Source organism: Plasmodium sp. gorilla clade G2 (genome assembly GCF_900097015.1).
Source record: "Plasmodium sp. gorilla clade G2 genome assembly, chromosome: 7".
Lineage (NCBI taxonomy): Eukaryota > Apicomplexa > Aconoidasida > Haemosporida > Plasmodiidae > Plasmodium > Plasmodium adleri (nom. inval.).
Window position 1 is genome coordinate 86,042 of NC_041699.1, and position 19,382 is coordinate 105,423.

Genomic DNA, 19,382 nt, shown 5'->3' on the forward strand with positions numbered 1-19,382 from the left:
TATATTAAATCAAATAACTTCATCACATAATATATATTATATATATTATATATATATAATATAAATGAAAGAATGAACAAATAAAAAAAATATCCGGAATGAAATACTATAGAAATAATATATCATATAAACAAATTTAAATTTTACAAATACATATTAAATAAATATATATATATATATTAATATTATGTATTAAAACACATATATTTAAAAATATAAAAATTTGTACCAATTCTTATTTCAAATGCGAACAAAAATATACAAAAGCCCATAATAAATAAATAATCAAATATATATATAAATATATTATATATATTTATATATCGTTGTGCATTAATATATATATATATATATTTTTTAATATTCATATAAATTTCCTTTTTTTTTTTTTTTTTTTTTTTTTTTTTTTCTACAAATCATTTAGTAAACTTTATAATTTCTTAGTAATTTAATTAAAATTATAAATATATATGTAAATATATTTATATTATAATATCAGAACTTAAATAATGAATATATAATAATATTATATATAAATATATAATATATATGCATAAAAAAATATATCATGTTAATGCGGGTACTTGTACATATTAACGTCTTTTTATTATAACAATTAAAATACTATGAGATTTTAAATGATCAATTCGAAATAAAAATTAAAGTACCAAACGTGATAAATTCATATAAAATTTTATTACATAAAATAATATATATATATATATATATTTATTTATTTATTTATTTGTTCGTTTAACTTTTATAAATGTATAAACTTGCTCCTTTGAAATAAAAAAAAAAAAATGTTCATTTTGAAAAGGGCCTTTTCCAGATTTATTAACCACAATACATCAAGAAAGAGTGTAAGGAAAAATTTACATAAAAATGTAGCACAATATAAATATAATTCAGCAAATAATAATGTCATGGATCAAAATGATAATAACAGAATAAGTAGACCACAAAGAGCAGGAGGTTTGCTCAATACATTTTATGAAAGTTTTATATATGGTTGTGGGTTTTTTTTAAGTAATAGATTACTAGATCAAATATTTGGTCCACGTACTTATGATACCTATATAAATAATCATGAAGATCATTATAATAATGAACCCACAAATAATTATTCCAATGATAATATGAATACATATTCAAATGAACACTTTGCAAATAATGACCCAACTATTGATGATAATGATTTTCAACAAGATATTGGCCTGGATGATGACACATTTGATTTTTAAACAAAAATAATTAAAATGAATTTAAACATATGTTTGTATTTTTAGTATGGATCATTCAAACATTATTAATACGTTTAATATTATATTTATATTATCCTCATTATTTTTTTTATTTTATCATTTTATTATTTTATTATTTTATTTTTTTGGTAATTTTATCCCTTTTTGAAATTTTTTTTTTTTTAAATCAACAAAATTTATATATATATATAATATATATATTATTTCAATTTTTAAAAAAATATATAAAAACAAATTAACACAAAAAAAAAAAATAAAAAAAAAAACAAATTAATACATATAAAAAAAAAAAAAATATTCATTTATATATTTTCGACACATTTGAAGAATTACACAAATATACAATGAATAAACATCATTTTAATTCTACATTATTTCTTTCAACATATCTTCATTAATTTCATTTATATCATCATAATTATAATTTCTTTCTAAATTTACATACTTATCCTTGCGAAAAAGAAATATAAGATTTTTTGTATCAAAGCGTTCTATATATATATATTTGCCACATGAAGAAATATTACGCACTGTGCACAATACAATATCTCCAACATTTTTATCAGAAAAGTAATGAAAATTATTTTCCTTATCATGCAATAGTCCTACTAATATATTATTTTTATAATTATAAATGTGCTCATTCCTTTGTTCTATTATAATATCATCTAAAAACATATTTTTGTATATATTTTGTATATATTCATTTAATGTTTTTATATTTTCTTCCTTATCTTCCTCATCATAGGAATTTTTTGAACATATCACATTTTGAAAATTAATATCTTTCAAATTAAAATTAAAACGAAACACTATATTTTGATTAGTCTTATTTATTTCATGTATGTATGCATATATATTTTTACCAATAATTAAATCGTGATCATATAATATATCTTCTTTAATATTTATTTGCTTACACAACGAAAGGATTAAATTGTCTTGGTAAGACGCATAATTATCAGGGGGTTGATTACAATGTATATGTGGCTTCTTATTAGGTTTAGGAGATTTATTAAAATGATCAGATGATTTATTAAAATGATCAGGTGATTTATTAAAATGTTCAGGTGATTCATCAAAATGTTCAGGTGATTTATTAAAATGTTCAGGTGATTTATCAAAATGTTCAGGTGATTCATCAAAATGTTCAGGTGATTTATCAAAATGTTCAGGTGATTTATCAAAATTATTACACGAATTATTAAAATTATCACACGAATTATCAAAATGACCAGACGATTTATTATAATATCCATTTGAATTATTACTATCTTGTATCGATTTCTTATAATTTATATTCAATTCTTTATTAATAGCACCTCCTTCTTTATTCCCTCCTTCACATATTACATTTTCTTCCTGGTCATTCAAGCTGTCATTGAGTTTATTTTTATTCATAATAAATTTATTTATTATACAATTCAATAAGTGATATCTTTTTAATATGTCATTAATTTTAAAACTAATATGATATCCTTCTACATCTTTATATTTTATCAGTAATTTTGAGACACATGGAAAAAGGTACATAATATGTAACAGTTGCCTTTGAAAATTTACTAATTCATTATTATCATTATTATCATTATTGTTATATATGGAGATACATTTTTTTTTAATTGTGCACATAAAATATTCATCTGGATGTAACTCTTTTAAATTATTACTCCTAATGTTGTCTTTCATATTATGAAGATAAGATTTATTTAATAAATTATCATAATGTTGTATATTTATATTCGGCTTATTATTTACGTCTATATTGTTTTCTTCACATTTATTAATAATATTATTATTTGATTCATGATTTGTATATTTGCCCCTTTTCTTTTTATATTCATATATTAATATATTATTATACAAATCAGGATATAAAACAAGTGATGTGGCAAAGATATCATGTTTTAAAATCTTTAAATTATATAATGAAATAACACATTCATATAAATAATGCATGTCAATAACATTTTTTAAATTTATTTCTAAAAAATTATATAAAAAAGATGATAATTCAATAGAGTCTTCATAAATAACTTTTGTATATAAGGTATTAAAAAATATTTTTTCAAGATATAATTTCATTTCTTTTTTTAAATCCTTTTCCTTTTCACTATATAAATTTATTAAAATTTTATTTTTGTTATTTATTATTTTGTTTTTATGACTTTTATATAATATATTTCCTCTTTTGTTTTTCTTCTTCTTGGTGTTTTTTCTTTCATTGTTATTTTTATTATGTTTATAGCATTTCTTAAAAAATCTAATCAGTTTGTTATAATATATTAATTTCTTATAAATAGAAACAAACGAAATAAAGAATATACAATTTGGTAAAGTAAAATAAATTTCATAAAATAATTTCCCTTTCATTAGTTCTTTCAAATTATTAAAAAGATAAAAATAATTAATTTTTGAGGAAAAAATATTTCTTTCTAGAGGAACATAAATACCTATAACATTTTTTTTCATAATATTCATATCACCATCATCATTCGAACAAAATTTAAATATATGATTCAATTTGTTATTTCTATTGTTATCATTATGATTACATGTCTTATAATCATTCACATTATTCTTCTTCTCTCTCATGTGTTCATTTTTTAAATGATAACATTCCCAGAGATTATAAATTTTTTCATAATTTTTATCCATATAAATAAATCCAATTTTATTTTTTTCAAAATGAGAAAAAACAATTTTTCTTTTTTCTTCATTATTGTTAGAATAAATAGTCTCGATATGATTAACCATATTTTTAATATCTTTAATGCTTTCAATTAATATGATAGGTACTTTTTTTGTACTAAACAACTTAACATTCTTAATTATTTTAGAACTTAATATATAAGGCTTAATTTGGATATATTTTCCAAAGGATGAATAGAAGCATGACCCCAACATAACTTTTTTTTTTTTTTTTTAAATATATACATGTAATATATATTTATATTTATATATTTTATGTGTACAGATAATTATATATTATTAAATTCATCCTTGTGATATACTTTTCTATAGAAAATAAAATTATATATTTTGTATCATATTATATTTTATTATTTTACTATATCTTTTTTTTTTCCTATACATAACAAATATTATAAGTTATAAAAATATATATTTTTATTTATTTATTTAAAGAAGAAATGTTCTTATTTTATAATTCATATTATATCCTAATAATATGAATATAAAAATATACAAATATACAAATGGTCATATTATTCCTTACTTTTCCATTTTTATAGTTACCAAAAAAAAAAAAAAAAATTAAAAAAGAAAAGCTTAAACTGTAGAATTATTTCATTTTACATAAAATAAAATATACACACAAACATATATATATATATATATATATATATATTTATTTATTTATTTATTTATATTAATGTTTAGGTTGAAAAATGAGAAAGAAGAAAATATCTTTGAATTTCCCACATTTTACCCTTTTGTATTCTTATACATTTTAAACAAACATAATGATACCATAAATATATAATAATAAATATATATATATATATATTTTTATTTATTTTATTTTTTTACTATACAAACAAACAAGCACAATATTACATTTACACTTCATATCATTATAAAAAAAAATATAAATTTACTTTTTGTTATATCATAGTACATTTAAAAATATATAAATAGGAATGTTACATATAATATAATTACTTAAAATTGAACTTGTCAAATATGAACAAATAAATATAATATATATTTTTTTTTTATTATTTATTCTAAAAAATTTTTAAAGTACCTATATATTTTCTATGTTTTATTATCTTTTCATAATACTAAAATATTTATATATATATAATATAATATATTTATAAAATAACTTATGACCAATAAAAGGATAATATACTATACTATATAATATCAAGCTTTTTTATAAATTTCAAAAACATATTATTATAATAACATCCAAACTTTATAATATCAAAAAGATGAAGAAGAAAAATATATATTTTTTCTGAATAAAATAATGTTTTCTTTTGTATTTTCAAGAAAAAAAAAATAATAAAAAATAAAATTAAACAAGATCTTATAAGGGAATAAAACACCAGAATAAAAGAAAGTCTTTTTTAAAAAAATTAAATATTTATATTTCAATTTATTTTTTTTTTCAAATATTTTATATAATTCTATATTAAAGGAACTTAAACACATAATATATGGTGATTTTTAATTTATATATAATAATATAATATCATCATATAATTATATATGTTAATAGAATTTAAAAAAAAAAAAAATAAATAAATTGAAAATTAAGCATATATATATATATAATATATATATTATATTTTCAAATAAAAATAATATTTATGCACATATTTATTCATATATATAAATGTTTGTATAATATTTATATAAAAAAAAAAAAAATCCATTTGTGTAATATATAGTTGTTTTTTTTTTTTTTTTTTTTTTTTTATAAATATAAAATAAAAACATTTATATATATAATATATATATATAAACCATATGAAAATAAAAATAATATGATATAATAAATAATATTAATATATAAATATAAATTTATTACATATAATAATGGGCTCATGATCAAATTTTTCCTAAATATATATTTCATATATAGTATATAATAAAAGGATTTTTTTTTTATTTTTTAACTAGTATCTTATAATATATATATATTATATACATATATATTATATATATATATTATACATAAATATTATATACATTTTAAAATATTACTTATTAATACATACATATATATATATATATATATATATATTATATATATAATACATATATATAATATATATTTTATTATATAATTTATATTATTATATTTATATACATTTTTAAATTCTTTGCGCATGTAAAATTATATATTTTTCTTATAACCTTTATATATATATATATAAGTAAAATAACACTTTTTTTTTCCCCCCCTTTTTTATTTTTTTTAAATATTATAATCTTGATATTTATAAATAAATTATTTTTTTATTTCAATATTTCTATAATATAACTATTACAAAATAATAATTTATAGTTTTATTTTATATAAATTTACATTTAAAAATATGATCAATTTTTTTTTTTTTATATTTTGGGTTTGTATAAATATATATAAAAATATGTTTTTTTACACTGGTTTATTATATATTTTATATGTATAATATATATATATTATATATATAAAATATATATATATAATATATATATATAATATTATATATATATATATATATATACATATATACATATATACATATATCATATATATAATGTATGGGAAGAAAATAAAAATATATTTTTCCAAAAAAAAAAATAATATATATTTAATATTTATAATAATATATAGTAATAATAATATTTTTTTTTTATATATAAAATATATGAATTTTTTATAATATTGTATATATATAATATAAAATTAATAAGTATATATATATATTTTATATTTTTTATTTATATATATAATATATATGAAAATATAAAATAAATTCATATTATATATATATTTATATATACATTTTCAATTTTTATTTAAAAAACAAAAAGAAACATATAAAAATATATATATATATATATAATATTGTAAGAATTAAAAAAAAAAAAAAAAAAAAAAAAAAAGAAACAAATACAAAATATCTAAATAAGAAATAGTAAAAAGAATAGAAATTATAATAAAATTAATGAAAATATAAAAACAAAGAAACATATTAAAAAATGTAAAACATTTATATTATATATAATTTAATAAGTATTATATTTATATAAATTATGTACACGTAAACTTTGAGAATAATAAAATATAGATATATATATATATATAAACATATTTATATTTATTTATATAATATTGGATTTATTATATACAATATAAAAACAAAAAAAAAATAGCATAATTAAAAAAAAAAAAAAAAAAAAAAAAAAAACAGAAAAAAAAAAAAAAAAGGAACATTTTTATAACAGCCTATAATAAAGTATATATAAATATATATACATATATATTATAAGAATATATAATATATATATTATTATATATTTATTTATTTATTTACTTATTTTCCCTCTTTGTTTTTTAAAATTTTGTAAGAATATATAATTTATTTTCCATATATATATATATATATATGTATGTATGTTTATATGTATAATATATATGTACATTATATTATGTAAAGAGTAATTATAATTTTTTCCCTATATATATGAAACAACAACTATATTTAAGTATATAATAATATATATATTTTTTACATACATTTAATATATATATATATATATATATATATATTTTTATATACATATAATAATATTTATATATATTACAAATATTTATTTAATTTAATTTATTTAAAAAATAGGGGAACTTTTGTGGGAGAAGTTTTTTAAGAAATTATATGATATGGTTTTAAAGAACTTCTCTTATAGTCTTATAACATACCGATACATGTATATTTTTTCATTAATTAATATATTAAAAACAACATCAGTAGTAATAAAATCAAGACACAAGCTAAATCATATAAATAACTCAAGGGGTTTCAAGAGCATTAACATTAATAGCGATAATTTTTTTTTTCTTAGAACCAAAATTAGAAAAGTACAGAATTATATATTGAATAATAATATAAATAAGAAAAATTATAATGCCCATTTTTATAAATTAAATAATAATAAAGAAAAAAAAATGAATAACAAATTTCCAAAATCTTTAAATATGAATAATTCAAATAATAATAAAAATGATCACCTATTAAATGATAATTTAGTATCATTTAATAAAAATACTGATATAAAGAATCATAGGAGTTATAATCAAAATAGAAATATAACATATAGTAAGCAATTCAGTCAGAATAACAACAACTATACTAGTACACACAATAACAATATTATTAAGGGGAAGGCATCAGGAAGTTATATAAATAATAGTACTGTTAATGGTCCAGGTAATCAATATGTAAGTAGTAGCAATAACAATATTAATATTAATAGTATTAATAGTATTAATAGTATTAATAGTATTAATAGTATTAATAGTATTAATAATAATAATAATATTAATAATAATAATAATAATATCAATAATATCAATAATAATAATAATAATAACAAATTTTCAAATAATTTTGCTGGAACTTATTCTACATATATACAAAATAGAGAAATGAATAAAAATAATGAAGGACCAAATTCTGCATGTAATGAAACTAAATTAAACAACTCTTTAAATTTTAATATAAATAACAAGGACAAAAAAAATTACAATGTTTTATCTAATAATCCTAGTAGCAACAATAATGATAATAGTAATAATAATATGGTACATCTAAATGATAATTCTGGAATGTATGGCCCTAAAAGTAATTATAATAATAAAGATTATTTATTAATTAATAATAATATGAAAGATAAGAATATGTACCTTAATAATAACACATTAGCAAATACTAATAATTTAGATAACTCTTTAAAAATTAATAATTATAATAAACATAATGATAAAAATATGAATACAAGATCATCAAAAATTTTAGAAGATGCCAATTCTTATAATAATGCTTTAAAAAATAATGATTCCAGATATAATTATTATAATGAAAATTATACAAATAATATAAAAAATATGAATACTACGAATGCGGGTGTAAATAGTTTAAAGAATATGAAAAATCCATTTAATATGAATAAAAAATATATGTCTCATTATAATAATAATGATAATAATAATAATAATAATAACAGCAATAGCAATAATAATAATAGTAGCAATAATAATAATAGTAGCAATAATAATAATAATAATAATAATAATAATAGTCATAATAACAATTATAATAACCAACTACATAATAATAACTATTATTATAATAATAAATCTAACGATAATTTAAATAACAATAAAACATCTTCATCGTCGTATACACCCAATTTTAAAAGAGAAACATCTGACGATATTTCAAACAATAACAATAATTATAATAATTACAACAATAATTACAATAATAATAATTACAGCCATAATAACGACAGTAGTAGTAATAATAATAATAATATGATGATTATGACGAATGAAATGAATTCTATGGATTTACATAAAAATATAAATATATTAACAATGGAATCATCAAATTGTAATAAAGTAGATATGAATAATATGCTAAGTACCAATGAAACAATTAATAATATAAGTAGCAAACATGGAAATAATGATATAAACAAAATAAATCATCATAATAATACAACCACAACGAGTAGTAGTAGTAGTAATAATAATATGTTAAAATTAAACAATCTTATCAAAAATAAAGACATGAATAAAAATGATAATATTGAAGGTAATCATCCATATAATGTGCATGATATCTTATATGACAATTCAAGAACAGGAGCAATGATGGAAGGCATGACGTCTGGATATAATAGAGGTGTAAGAAATAATAAATTATCTATGCAAACTTATAACCATATGAATCATAGTGTGGATTCATCAAAAAATATTATAAATTCGAATGATAGGAACTCAATTACCAAAGGTGATGGCAACATGAATAATAATGAAAATAACAACAATAATAATAATAACAACAACAATAATAATAACAACAACAATAATAATAATAATAGTAATGTGGGTAATGGTCGAAGCTCTAGTAATATGTTTATAAAACACAACAGCTTTCACAACAACAATAATGCAGATTTAAATCAAATTAATAATTTCGGTATTAAAAAGAATGAATACTATGGAAATTTTTCTTCTTCAACTAACGCAAAAAATATGAACAACCTTATAAATAAATTAGAAGATAATAAAAATAATAACACAAATAATAACACAAATAATATGAACAACAATAATAATAATAATGTCCCTCTTGATTTAGATAGTGATGCTTTTCGCTATTACGATTTTAATGAATTTTTAAATTATATGTATAAAGATGAAAATATATTAACTCTCTTCTATATAAGGAAGAATTATTTAAAAGCAGAATCTAAAGAAGAATTTGTAAATGAAAATGATAAGATTAAATATTCTATTATCTGGTCATTTACAAATGATGAAAGAATTGTAGTATATGGTACTCATAATACCAAAAAATTAAGCAAGAAAGTTTGTGTGAAAAAAATATTATTAAAATTAAAAAATATATCCTTATTAGAATTAGATCAAATGACAAAATGGATGATTAATAGTTTGAATGTTATTTTGAAAGTAGAAAATAAAAATTTAGAAAATAAATTCATTAATAATTTATATTCATGTAATATTGAATGGAAAATAAATAATAAAATATATCAAGCATCTGCTCAACATGAACATGAAAAAATTGCTGAATTGGTAGCCACACAAAGGTTGTATATGATATTGTATGATGTTAAAGAACAATTAATTAGAGAAAATGACTTTTTAAAAATGACTGATGATAATAAGAGATTTATTAATTCATTTGACAACCCATCAATTATAAACAACAGCACCAATAATAATAATAATATAAGTAATAGTGGTAGTAATAATAATACATTATATAACAAATATATGAATAGTAACAGTAAAAACTTTGATGATGTCAATATGCTTAATCAGAATAAATATAGCAAAAATCAAGGAACAAATAAAAATTTCAATGAAATTATGTATAACAATAATAATATCAATGCAAGTAGTAATAATAATAATATGTTATCTTATCAAGAAAATAGAAATAGTAATATGAATATGAATAATTACATGAACAATGTTAACTACAATAATAATAATATGAATAATATGAATAATATATTAACATCTGATGCAAGCGATACCCACAACATCAATAATAATAATAATAATATCAATAGTTTAAATAAAAATGTTGGACATTTAGGTAATAACCAAGGAAATATTATGAACAACAATAATTTAAATTCTAATAATATGAACGTTCAAAACGGTAATAATAATATGTTCTTAAATGCAAATATGAATTTATTAAATAATACACAACAAGGAGGTATGCAACAAATAGCTACACAAGATGTTAATACACAATCTGAACAAGTATCAGATCCAAATGATTTAATCGAATATTGTTTAACTAAACAAGATGCTAGTAGCATACAGATGTTAAGAAATAATATAGCATCAAGATATAAAATACAACAATCAGAAGTATTTGAACAAGTTTTTAATTTATATAAATGTACATTAGATTGGGAGTGGAAAAATGGAAAGAATACATGCAAAGCTAAAAGTGTTGGTTATGGTAGTACAAAAAGTCTAGCCAAATGTGAAGCAGCATATGATATGTTAGTAAAAAATAATTTAATAGAATATATATCATCTACTGATAGAAAAAATGCACAATTTATTAGAGATTTAATATCAAAAGATTTAAATAAGGCTTTAAATATGGCTATACAATTTATTATGCAATATAGTAGTAATGCATGGTCTATATTTGTTGTATATTTATTAAGAGAATTATTAATAGATGGAAATTACGATCCTATAAACAGATTATTAAATACTATTGTGGAGGTTAGTAGAGAGGGTCGTATGGAGGTAGAACAAATGGAAAAAAATTTAAACAAAAATGATAACAATGTTAACAATATGAATAATATAAACAATGTCAACACTATTAATAATATTAACAATATGTATAGTAGTAACCATTGTGTGAATGAGGAATCTACTAATAATGGTGTATCGTCAAACATGTTTCCTAACAACAAAGTAGAAGAAAATAACGACAACAATAATAATAATAATAATAATAATAACAACAGCAATAATAATAACTCACAATTCTTTAACCCTTATATTCAAAATAAGAACCTTACAGATAATAATTATATTCATAAATTAGTTTCTATAGATTTGTGGGAAAAACTTATAGACGAATGTGTTGTTATATTAAACGATAAACTTTGTTTTAATTGCATATCTCTTTTACAACAAGTGGAATTAGATTATTCCATTTTTATATCAAAGTGTGCTCATGATTATTATAAAAAATATCGAATTATGCTAGCGTTAGAATTACAAGCAAACCTTGCACAAAGCATACAAGAGAAAAAGAATTTCGAATACTTACATGAAAATAAATCGTTATTATTAAAATTGAAAAGTATTACTATGCCTGTTTTATCCTGTACATGTACTCTAACTAATGAAGAAAAAGAATGGATGAAATCAACACAGATGAGAGAAGATGATATTGTTTTATTGAAACCCTGTGATACATTATTAAAAGATGAAGATGCTTGGTCTAATAGTTTAATTGGTAGTATTACTAGTACTAAGAGTGATAATACAGTTTATAATATTAATATAAGAATATTTTCAGCAGAAAATACGAAAAAAGCAAATGTAAAATATAATAAATATAGATTATATTTATTATTAAATATTGTAACCCATGAAAGAATGTTACAAGCATTAAGATCGATTACATTTATAAGTTCGATACCTACACAATATCAATCACCTTATGTATTTACACCAGAAATACGTTTCTTATTATTACATTCTTATAATAAATATAGTAAATATATAGCACAGAATGGAAAGTTAAATGAAGAAATAGCAGAATATGAGAAGATCAAAATGGATTTTCAAAATAATGAAACATTAAAAAATAATAGTATGTCTGATGATATATTAAATGATTATAGTAAGGAAGCAAAAAATCCATATGAAGATTTATTAAATGAAAGTATAAATAAACAAATAGGAAATTCACAAGTTGAAGATATAGATAAATATTTAATAGAAAGTATTAATTTGCCTACTAATTTACCTCTTAATGATTCACAAAAATTAGCATGTTTAAGTGCATTAACAAGAAGATTAACTTTAGTTCAAGGACCACCAGGTACAGGTAAAACTCATGTTGCATGTGCAATCATTGATAGTTGGCATAAACAAAATAGTAATAAAAAAATATTAGCAGTAGCTGATTCAAATGTTGCTGCAAATAATTTAGTAGAAGGTTTAAAAAAAAGAAATATACAAGCAGTTCGTGTTGGAGCAGGTAGTGATAGTGATTTCCATGAAGAAGCTATAATGGAATTTCATCGTTATAAAGATTTATTAAAATTAAGAAAAAATAATATGCAGAAAGAAGCAAAAGTAATGAAAGCTTTATTATTTCTAGAAGCTGTTAAAAAATATAATGTTGTTATAGCTACATGTGTTGGATCAGGACATGAAATATTTGATAATGAAAAATTTGAAAGAGTTATAATTGATGAATGTGCTCAATCTATTGAACCATCCAATTTAATACCATTAGGACATTATTGTAATAACTTAGTTTTAATAGGAGATCATAAACAATTACCACCAACTATTATTTCTCCAGATGCTATAAAATTAGGATTAGATAAATCATTATTAGAAAGATTTGTTATGGCAAAAATTGCACCTGTACATTTATTAAATACACAAAGACGTATGCATTTAAGTATTTGTGTATTTCCTAATTTCCATTTTTATGATAATAAATTAAAAACAGCAAATGTAACAGAAGAAAATAGACCAATCATTAAAGGTTTCTTATGGCCAAATCCAAAATGTAGATTAGCATTTATAGATGTATCAATCGGAAAACCTGGTAGTAAATTTGAAAATGCTTATGGTACATCAAAATTTAATTTATATGAAATAGAACCATTAATCACTGTATTAAAATCTATTATCAATGAAGGATGTGTTTCTGTTGATGAAATTGGTATATTAACAGCATATGATGCACAAAAAATGAAATTAAAAAAAGCTGTTCAAGATGCTTTCTCTTATGAAGCTTCACATCGAATCGAAATTGACTCAATCGATGGATTTCAAGGAAAAGAAAAAGATCTTATTTTATTCTCAGCAGTTAGATCAAATGCAAATAATGAATTAGGTTTCTTAAGAGATGCTAGAAGATTAAATGTTATGTTGACAAGAGCTAAAAGAGGTGTTATTCTTTTTGGAGATCAATTCACATTAGCAAACGATCCAGCTAATTGGCTACCCTGGTTAAAATGGATCTCATCTAAAAGAGCAATCGTGCATGTAACCAAATTAAATGATCACTTAGAAAATACTGATTATTCATTATTAGATAAATTAAATAAAATTAATAAAGCTGTCAACCTAAAGAATATTAATGTCTCAGATAATTATTATTTCTATGGAAATGATACAGGATTCTCTAATGACTACGAACAAAATTATTTTACAAACAATGATAATATTAATCTAAATGATCTTGATAATAAGGATGCAGCTGGGGTCCAGCAGGTCGAAGAAATTGTAGAAAACTGGGAAGATTTATTATAAAAACGAAACAAAATATAAAAACAATACCACATTTTAATTATAAATAAATGAATATAAATAAATATACATATAATATATATGTATTGTATATTATACATTTTTGTGTAGTATTATCTTAATTTTTTTTTTTTTTTTATTATTTAATATAAATTAATAAAATAAAATAATCTGCATTTTCATGTACTAATATTTTTTTCTTAATAAATTTATAAATGTAATATTTTTATATATAATTAAATTATTTTTATTATAATTAAAAACTTTTTTTTTTTTTTTTTTAAATGGTGAAAATATAAATATAAATATAAATATATATTATAATATTCCATTTTTATGTTTCATATTTACTGAAAAGGTAAGTATATATTTTGTATATTAAACTAAAAATATTATAACTACCAATATATTTATATATTAAAATATTTTTAAACTTTTATAAACACTTAAGATATTATAATTATGTTTATACAAAATTTATAGAATATATAAAATATTCTTATTTTTATGGATAATTATTTTCTTTTATATTATTTATAATTATATGGTAACACACATATATATGTGTAATTAATATTTGAATTCGATAAATATATATTTTAATATTAAATCTGGAAGATAAATATTTTTTTTTTATATTACAACATATCTAGGGGTATAATTATATTATATGTATATTTATATATATATATATATATATGTCATTTAAATATAATCATTGAGTAGTAAGAAAAATAAAAAAAATACAGTATCACTAAAAAATATATATACATATATGCAGTATCATTTTTCCAAAAAAAAAAAAAAAAAAATTTTAATCATCTTCATTTTTTTTTTTTTTTTTTTTTTTTAATGTATATAAAAAAGAACACTGCATAAATATATATATTTAATAAAAAAAAAAATTCATGTTTTATATATATATATATATATTCACAATTAAAGTTTTATTAAGAATATATAAATATATAATATATTATATGTATACATATTTTTCACATTTTTTTTTTTTATTTTTATCTTGCACAGCGATTCACCACAACCTTTATATCATAAACATCGCCCATAAAATATATATATTATATATTTAATATTTCTAACAGTTTATCTTGAAATTATAATTGTTAAACTTATAAAAAAATATTTGAAATATCATTATTTTTATATGTGCATAAAATAATATATTCTTATATATATATATATATATGTTTGTCTAAAAATACAAAAAAAAAAATATATATATATATTTTTCATATATAATGTAATATCTTTTTATTCATATTTATTAAGATTATAAAATGGGTAAGTAATATTAACATATATATATAATTATATATTTATGTATACATTTTTATATTTATATTTTCAATTCATAGAAGAATTAAATAAAAGTGGCATTTACAGTAAACAATTTTCTCTCAGTCAAAATAAACACAATAGTGTATAGCAAAAATAAAATAAAATAAAATAAAATAAAAAAAAACTTACATATATACATTTATATAATGACATATCACCTTCTGTCTTTACACTTTTATTTTTTTTGTTTTGTTTTTTTTGGCCCCTTAATTTAATATTTATCGTCATATAAATTTTGCTTTTTAGGAGAGACTACAAAGATTAGAGAAAAGATTAAGTGGCTTACATTTCAGTATCGAGTTACAAAAAAATGAAAAAATAGATGTAATAAAAAATAAATACAATATGAAATTTATTTTATATATATGTATATATTTATATATTTATATATTTATTTATATTTTTATATATGAAGAAATTGAATGAAAAAATAAACACACTGGAAGAAAAGCTTATAGAAATGCATGAAAACTCTAATAAAACCTTTGAAAAGTTAAACGAAAAGGTACACATATATATATACATATATACATATATATATTTTTGTGTTTGTTCTTTTATTTGTTTATATCCATTTAATATTATTTCCAGAAAATTTTTAAAATAATTCGACACTTTTTTGTTTTTTTTTTTTTTTTTTTTAAATTAATAGCTCAATGATATACGTAACGATGTAACTAATTATAAAAATGAACTAGAAGAATTTAAAAATGATCATAAAAAGAAATTGCAATTATTAGAAGAAAAGTAAGGGAAAAAAATAAAACTAAAGAGAACAAATATATATAATATATATATGTATATATTTATTTATATGTTTGTATACTTATTCGTTTCCCTTACAGAGCTGAAGATTTCATAAATAAAGAAAAAGAAGACTGGAGCAGGCTCAAAATTAAGTTGGTAAAAGATTTTCAGCATAAAGCAGCCCTTCTAAAGTAAGGACAAATTATAAAAAATAAACATATACATATGTATCTCTATATATATATGTGTGATCATTTTTATTTATTATTTTATTTGTTTAGAGAAGAAATGGTTGAAGAATATGGTCTTATTGAAGAAAAGGAGGATTCTCTAAGAAAATATTACGACGTAAATTTATTTCAACATTGATATAAGAAATACATATATAGATACACATACATATATTTTAATATATATATATATATATATATATTTGTATATTCCTTTTATTTTATTATTTTATTTTATTATATTTTTTTTTTTTTTTTTTTAGTGCGAAATTAACAATATAAAATCTATTATACAAAATGAAATTAGCGAAAGGATTAAAACAGAAAAAATAATATTATCTGATGTAGATGATAAAATAAACGAAATAATAAAAATCATTAGAAATGAAAAAACTACAAGGTAAAAAATAAAAAATATAAAGAGAAAATATGTGAACAACATTTAAACATATACATAAACATAAACATATATATATATTTATATATATTTTATTCTTATAGGGAAACATATTCAGAAAATTTAGTGTCTCTCATAGAACAATATTTTTCAAGAATAAAAAAAGAAATAGACATGGTATAAATTAAAATATATATATATTATATGTTCCAATTTATTTTATTTTATTTTATTTTTTTATTTTTTTTTTTATAGGAACGACTTGAAAGAGAAGACACTGAAGAAACTTTAGTGCATCTGATGGAGGAGGCCTTAGATAAAATTGGAATACCTCTTGCATGAAAAAAAAAAAAAAAAAAAAAAATTATTACTATTTCATATTTATCATAAAACATATATATATATATATTAATTCAATATTTTTAAATATATAGGCACGTATAAATATTCATGTGTGCCTTATATAAAAAGAAAAAAAATTTTGTTTGATTTGTTCTTATATCTTATATATATATATATATATATATATATATATATATACATATACATATATACATATACATATACATATATACATATACACAAAGTCTCAACTTTGTTATATTTTTTTGTTTGTTTGAAGATATATTTATAAAAAAACAGTTCTTTTTTTTAAAAATTCATAAACTTTAAAAAAAAAAAAAAAAAAAAAAAAAAAGAACATAAAAAAAATAAAATATAAAAAATAAAACAAAATATATATAAATTGAAATAAAACGGTAAATTCATAAAATATATATATATATGTTTGTGTGTGTGTGTTTAATAAATAAATGTATACATACAAATATATTGATATACCTTTACACAAGATATATATAAATCATAACATACAAATAAAATAAATTCATTACCTCTACCATTTAGAGGATGAAGCCAAAAAAAATAAAATAATAAAAAAAAAAAATAAAAAAAATAAAAAAAAAAAAAATAATATTAAAAAAAAGGAAAATCAATTTATTTTTATTTTTATTTTTATTTTTATTTTTTTTTTTTTTTTTTTATTTTTTTTTTATTTTTATTTTATTTTTTTTTTTATTTTATTATTTACATGGGTCAGGTAAAGCTTCCAATTTTGTACACTCTAATAATTTCTTAAAACAGTGACTGTCACTACAAACCTTACATTCATCATTACATTGATTTTTTGAACATTCTTTATTACAAGAAATAAAGGTACATCCAATAAAAGTAGAGAAACAACTTAAACATGTTTGTGAAAATTTTATTTTATATTTTTTAAAATATTTATTTACACATACATCAACTAAATAAGGTTTAGCTGATGAAGCTTGAGCACATTCATATAATATTCTATAAAAATCATTTGACACTATTCCTTTACTTTCAAACATATACATTTTATATTCACTATGTTGCCCATTACGTAAATTAATAAAATCTTTCTCATTATTATTATTATTATGATTATGATTATATTCATTTATTTCATGTAAATCATTTTTTAAAAATTTCTGTCCATTAATTAATTTCTGTTCCAGTTCTCCTGTGCAACCTTCTTCCTCTCCTTTTTTGAATATATTAAAAATGTCATTATTACCAACATTATATGTATCATATGTATTATTTGTATTACTTATATTATATGTATCACTTACATTATTTGTATCACTTACATTATTTATGATAGCATTGGTTGATGCCTTCTGAGCAAAGTGATGAATAAAATTATCCAACATACAATTCACATGAAAATAATTACAACATACTAAACTCAGAAAAACAAAGAAAACAACATATTTTATATTCATACTCATTTTGTTTTAAAATTTAAAAAAAAAAATGAAATATTACAAAGAGATAGAAACATAAATATATATATATAATATATATATATATATAATATATTTTGCTCTCTATGATATTTTAATGGGATCAAAAATATACAATATATATATATATATATATATATATATATATATATATATATCAATTTATTAATAAATTATTTTATTTTTATTTTATTTTATTTTTTTTTTATTTCCTAATTAAGAAAATTCTCTAAAATT

General features: G+C 18.3%; 5 protein-coding genes across 5 annotated transcripts; 3 read left to right on the forward strand and 2 right to left on the reverse strand.

Moving 5' to 3' along the window:
* Positions 1–803: 803 nt before the first annotated feature.
* PADL01_0702000 (conserved Plasmodium protein, unknown function) lies at positions 804–1,244 on the forward strand (the record flags this gene model as incomplete). Its single annotated transcript, XM_028681055.1, has 1 exon — positions 804–1,244. One exon carries the CDS (start codon positions 804–806, stop codon positions 1,242–1,244), a length of 441 nt encoding a protein of 146 aa, XP_028537471.1.
* Positions 1,245–1,631: 387 nt separating this feature from the next.
* Positions 1,632–4,172, reverse strand: PADL01_0702100 (conserved Plasmodium protein, unknown function; the record flags this gene model as incomplete). Its single annotated transcript, XM_028681056.1, has 1 exon — positions 1,632–4,172. One exon carries the CDS (start codon positions 4,170–4,172, stop codon positions 1,632–1,634), a length of 2,541 nt encoding a protein of 846 aa, XP_028537472.1.
* A 3,496-nt stretch (positions 4,173–7,668) lies between these two features.
* On the forward strand, positions 7,669–14,583 carry PADL01_0702200 (erythrocyte membrane-associated antigen; the record flags this gene model as incomplete). Its single annotated transcript, XM_028681057.1, has 1 exon — positions 7,669–14,583. One exon carries the CDS (start codon positions 7,669–7,671, stop codon positions 14,581–14,583), a length of 6,915 nt encoding a protein of 2,304 aa, XP_028537473.1.
* A 1,295-nt stretch (positions 14,584–15,878) lies between these two features.
* PADL01_0702300 (conserved Plasmodium protein, unknown function) lies at positions 15,879–17,655 on the forward strand (the record flags this gene model as incomplete). The annotated part of the gene is made up of 10 exons (XM_028681058.1): positions 15,879–15,882; positions 15,957–16,021; positions 16,186–16,263; positions 16,355–16,444; positions 16,592–16,686; positions 16,785–16,877; positions 16,968–17,034; positions 17,180–17,316; positions 17,418–17,490; positions 17,569–17,655. 10 exons carry the CDS (start codon positions 15,879–15,881, stop codon positions 17,653–17,655), a joined length of 789 nt encoding a protein of 262 aa, XP_028537474.1.
* Positions 17,656–18,395: 740 nt separating this feature from the next.
* PADL01_0702400 (conserved Plasmodium protein, unknown function) lies at positions 18,396–19,052 on the reverse strand (the record flags this gene model as incomplete). The annotated part of the gene is made up of 1 exon (XM_028681060.1): positions 18,396–19,052. One exon carries the CDS (start codon positions 19,050–19,052, stop codon positions 18,396–18,398), a length of 657 nt encoding a protein of 218 aa, XP_028537475.1.
* Between the last annotated feature and the right edge of the window lie 330 nt (positions 19,053–19,382).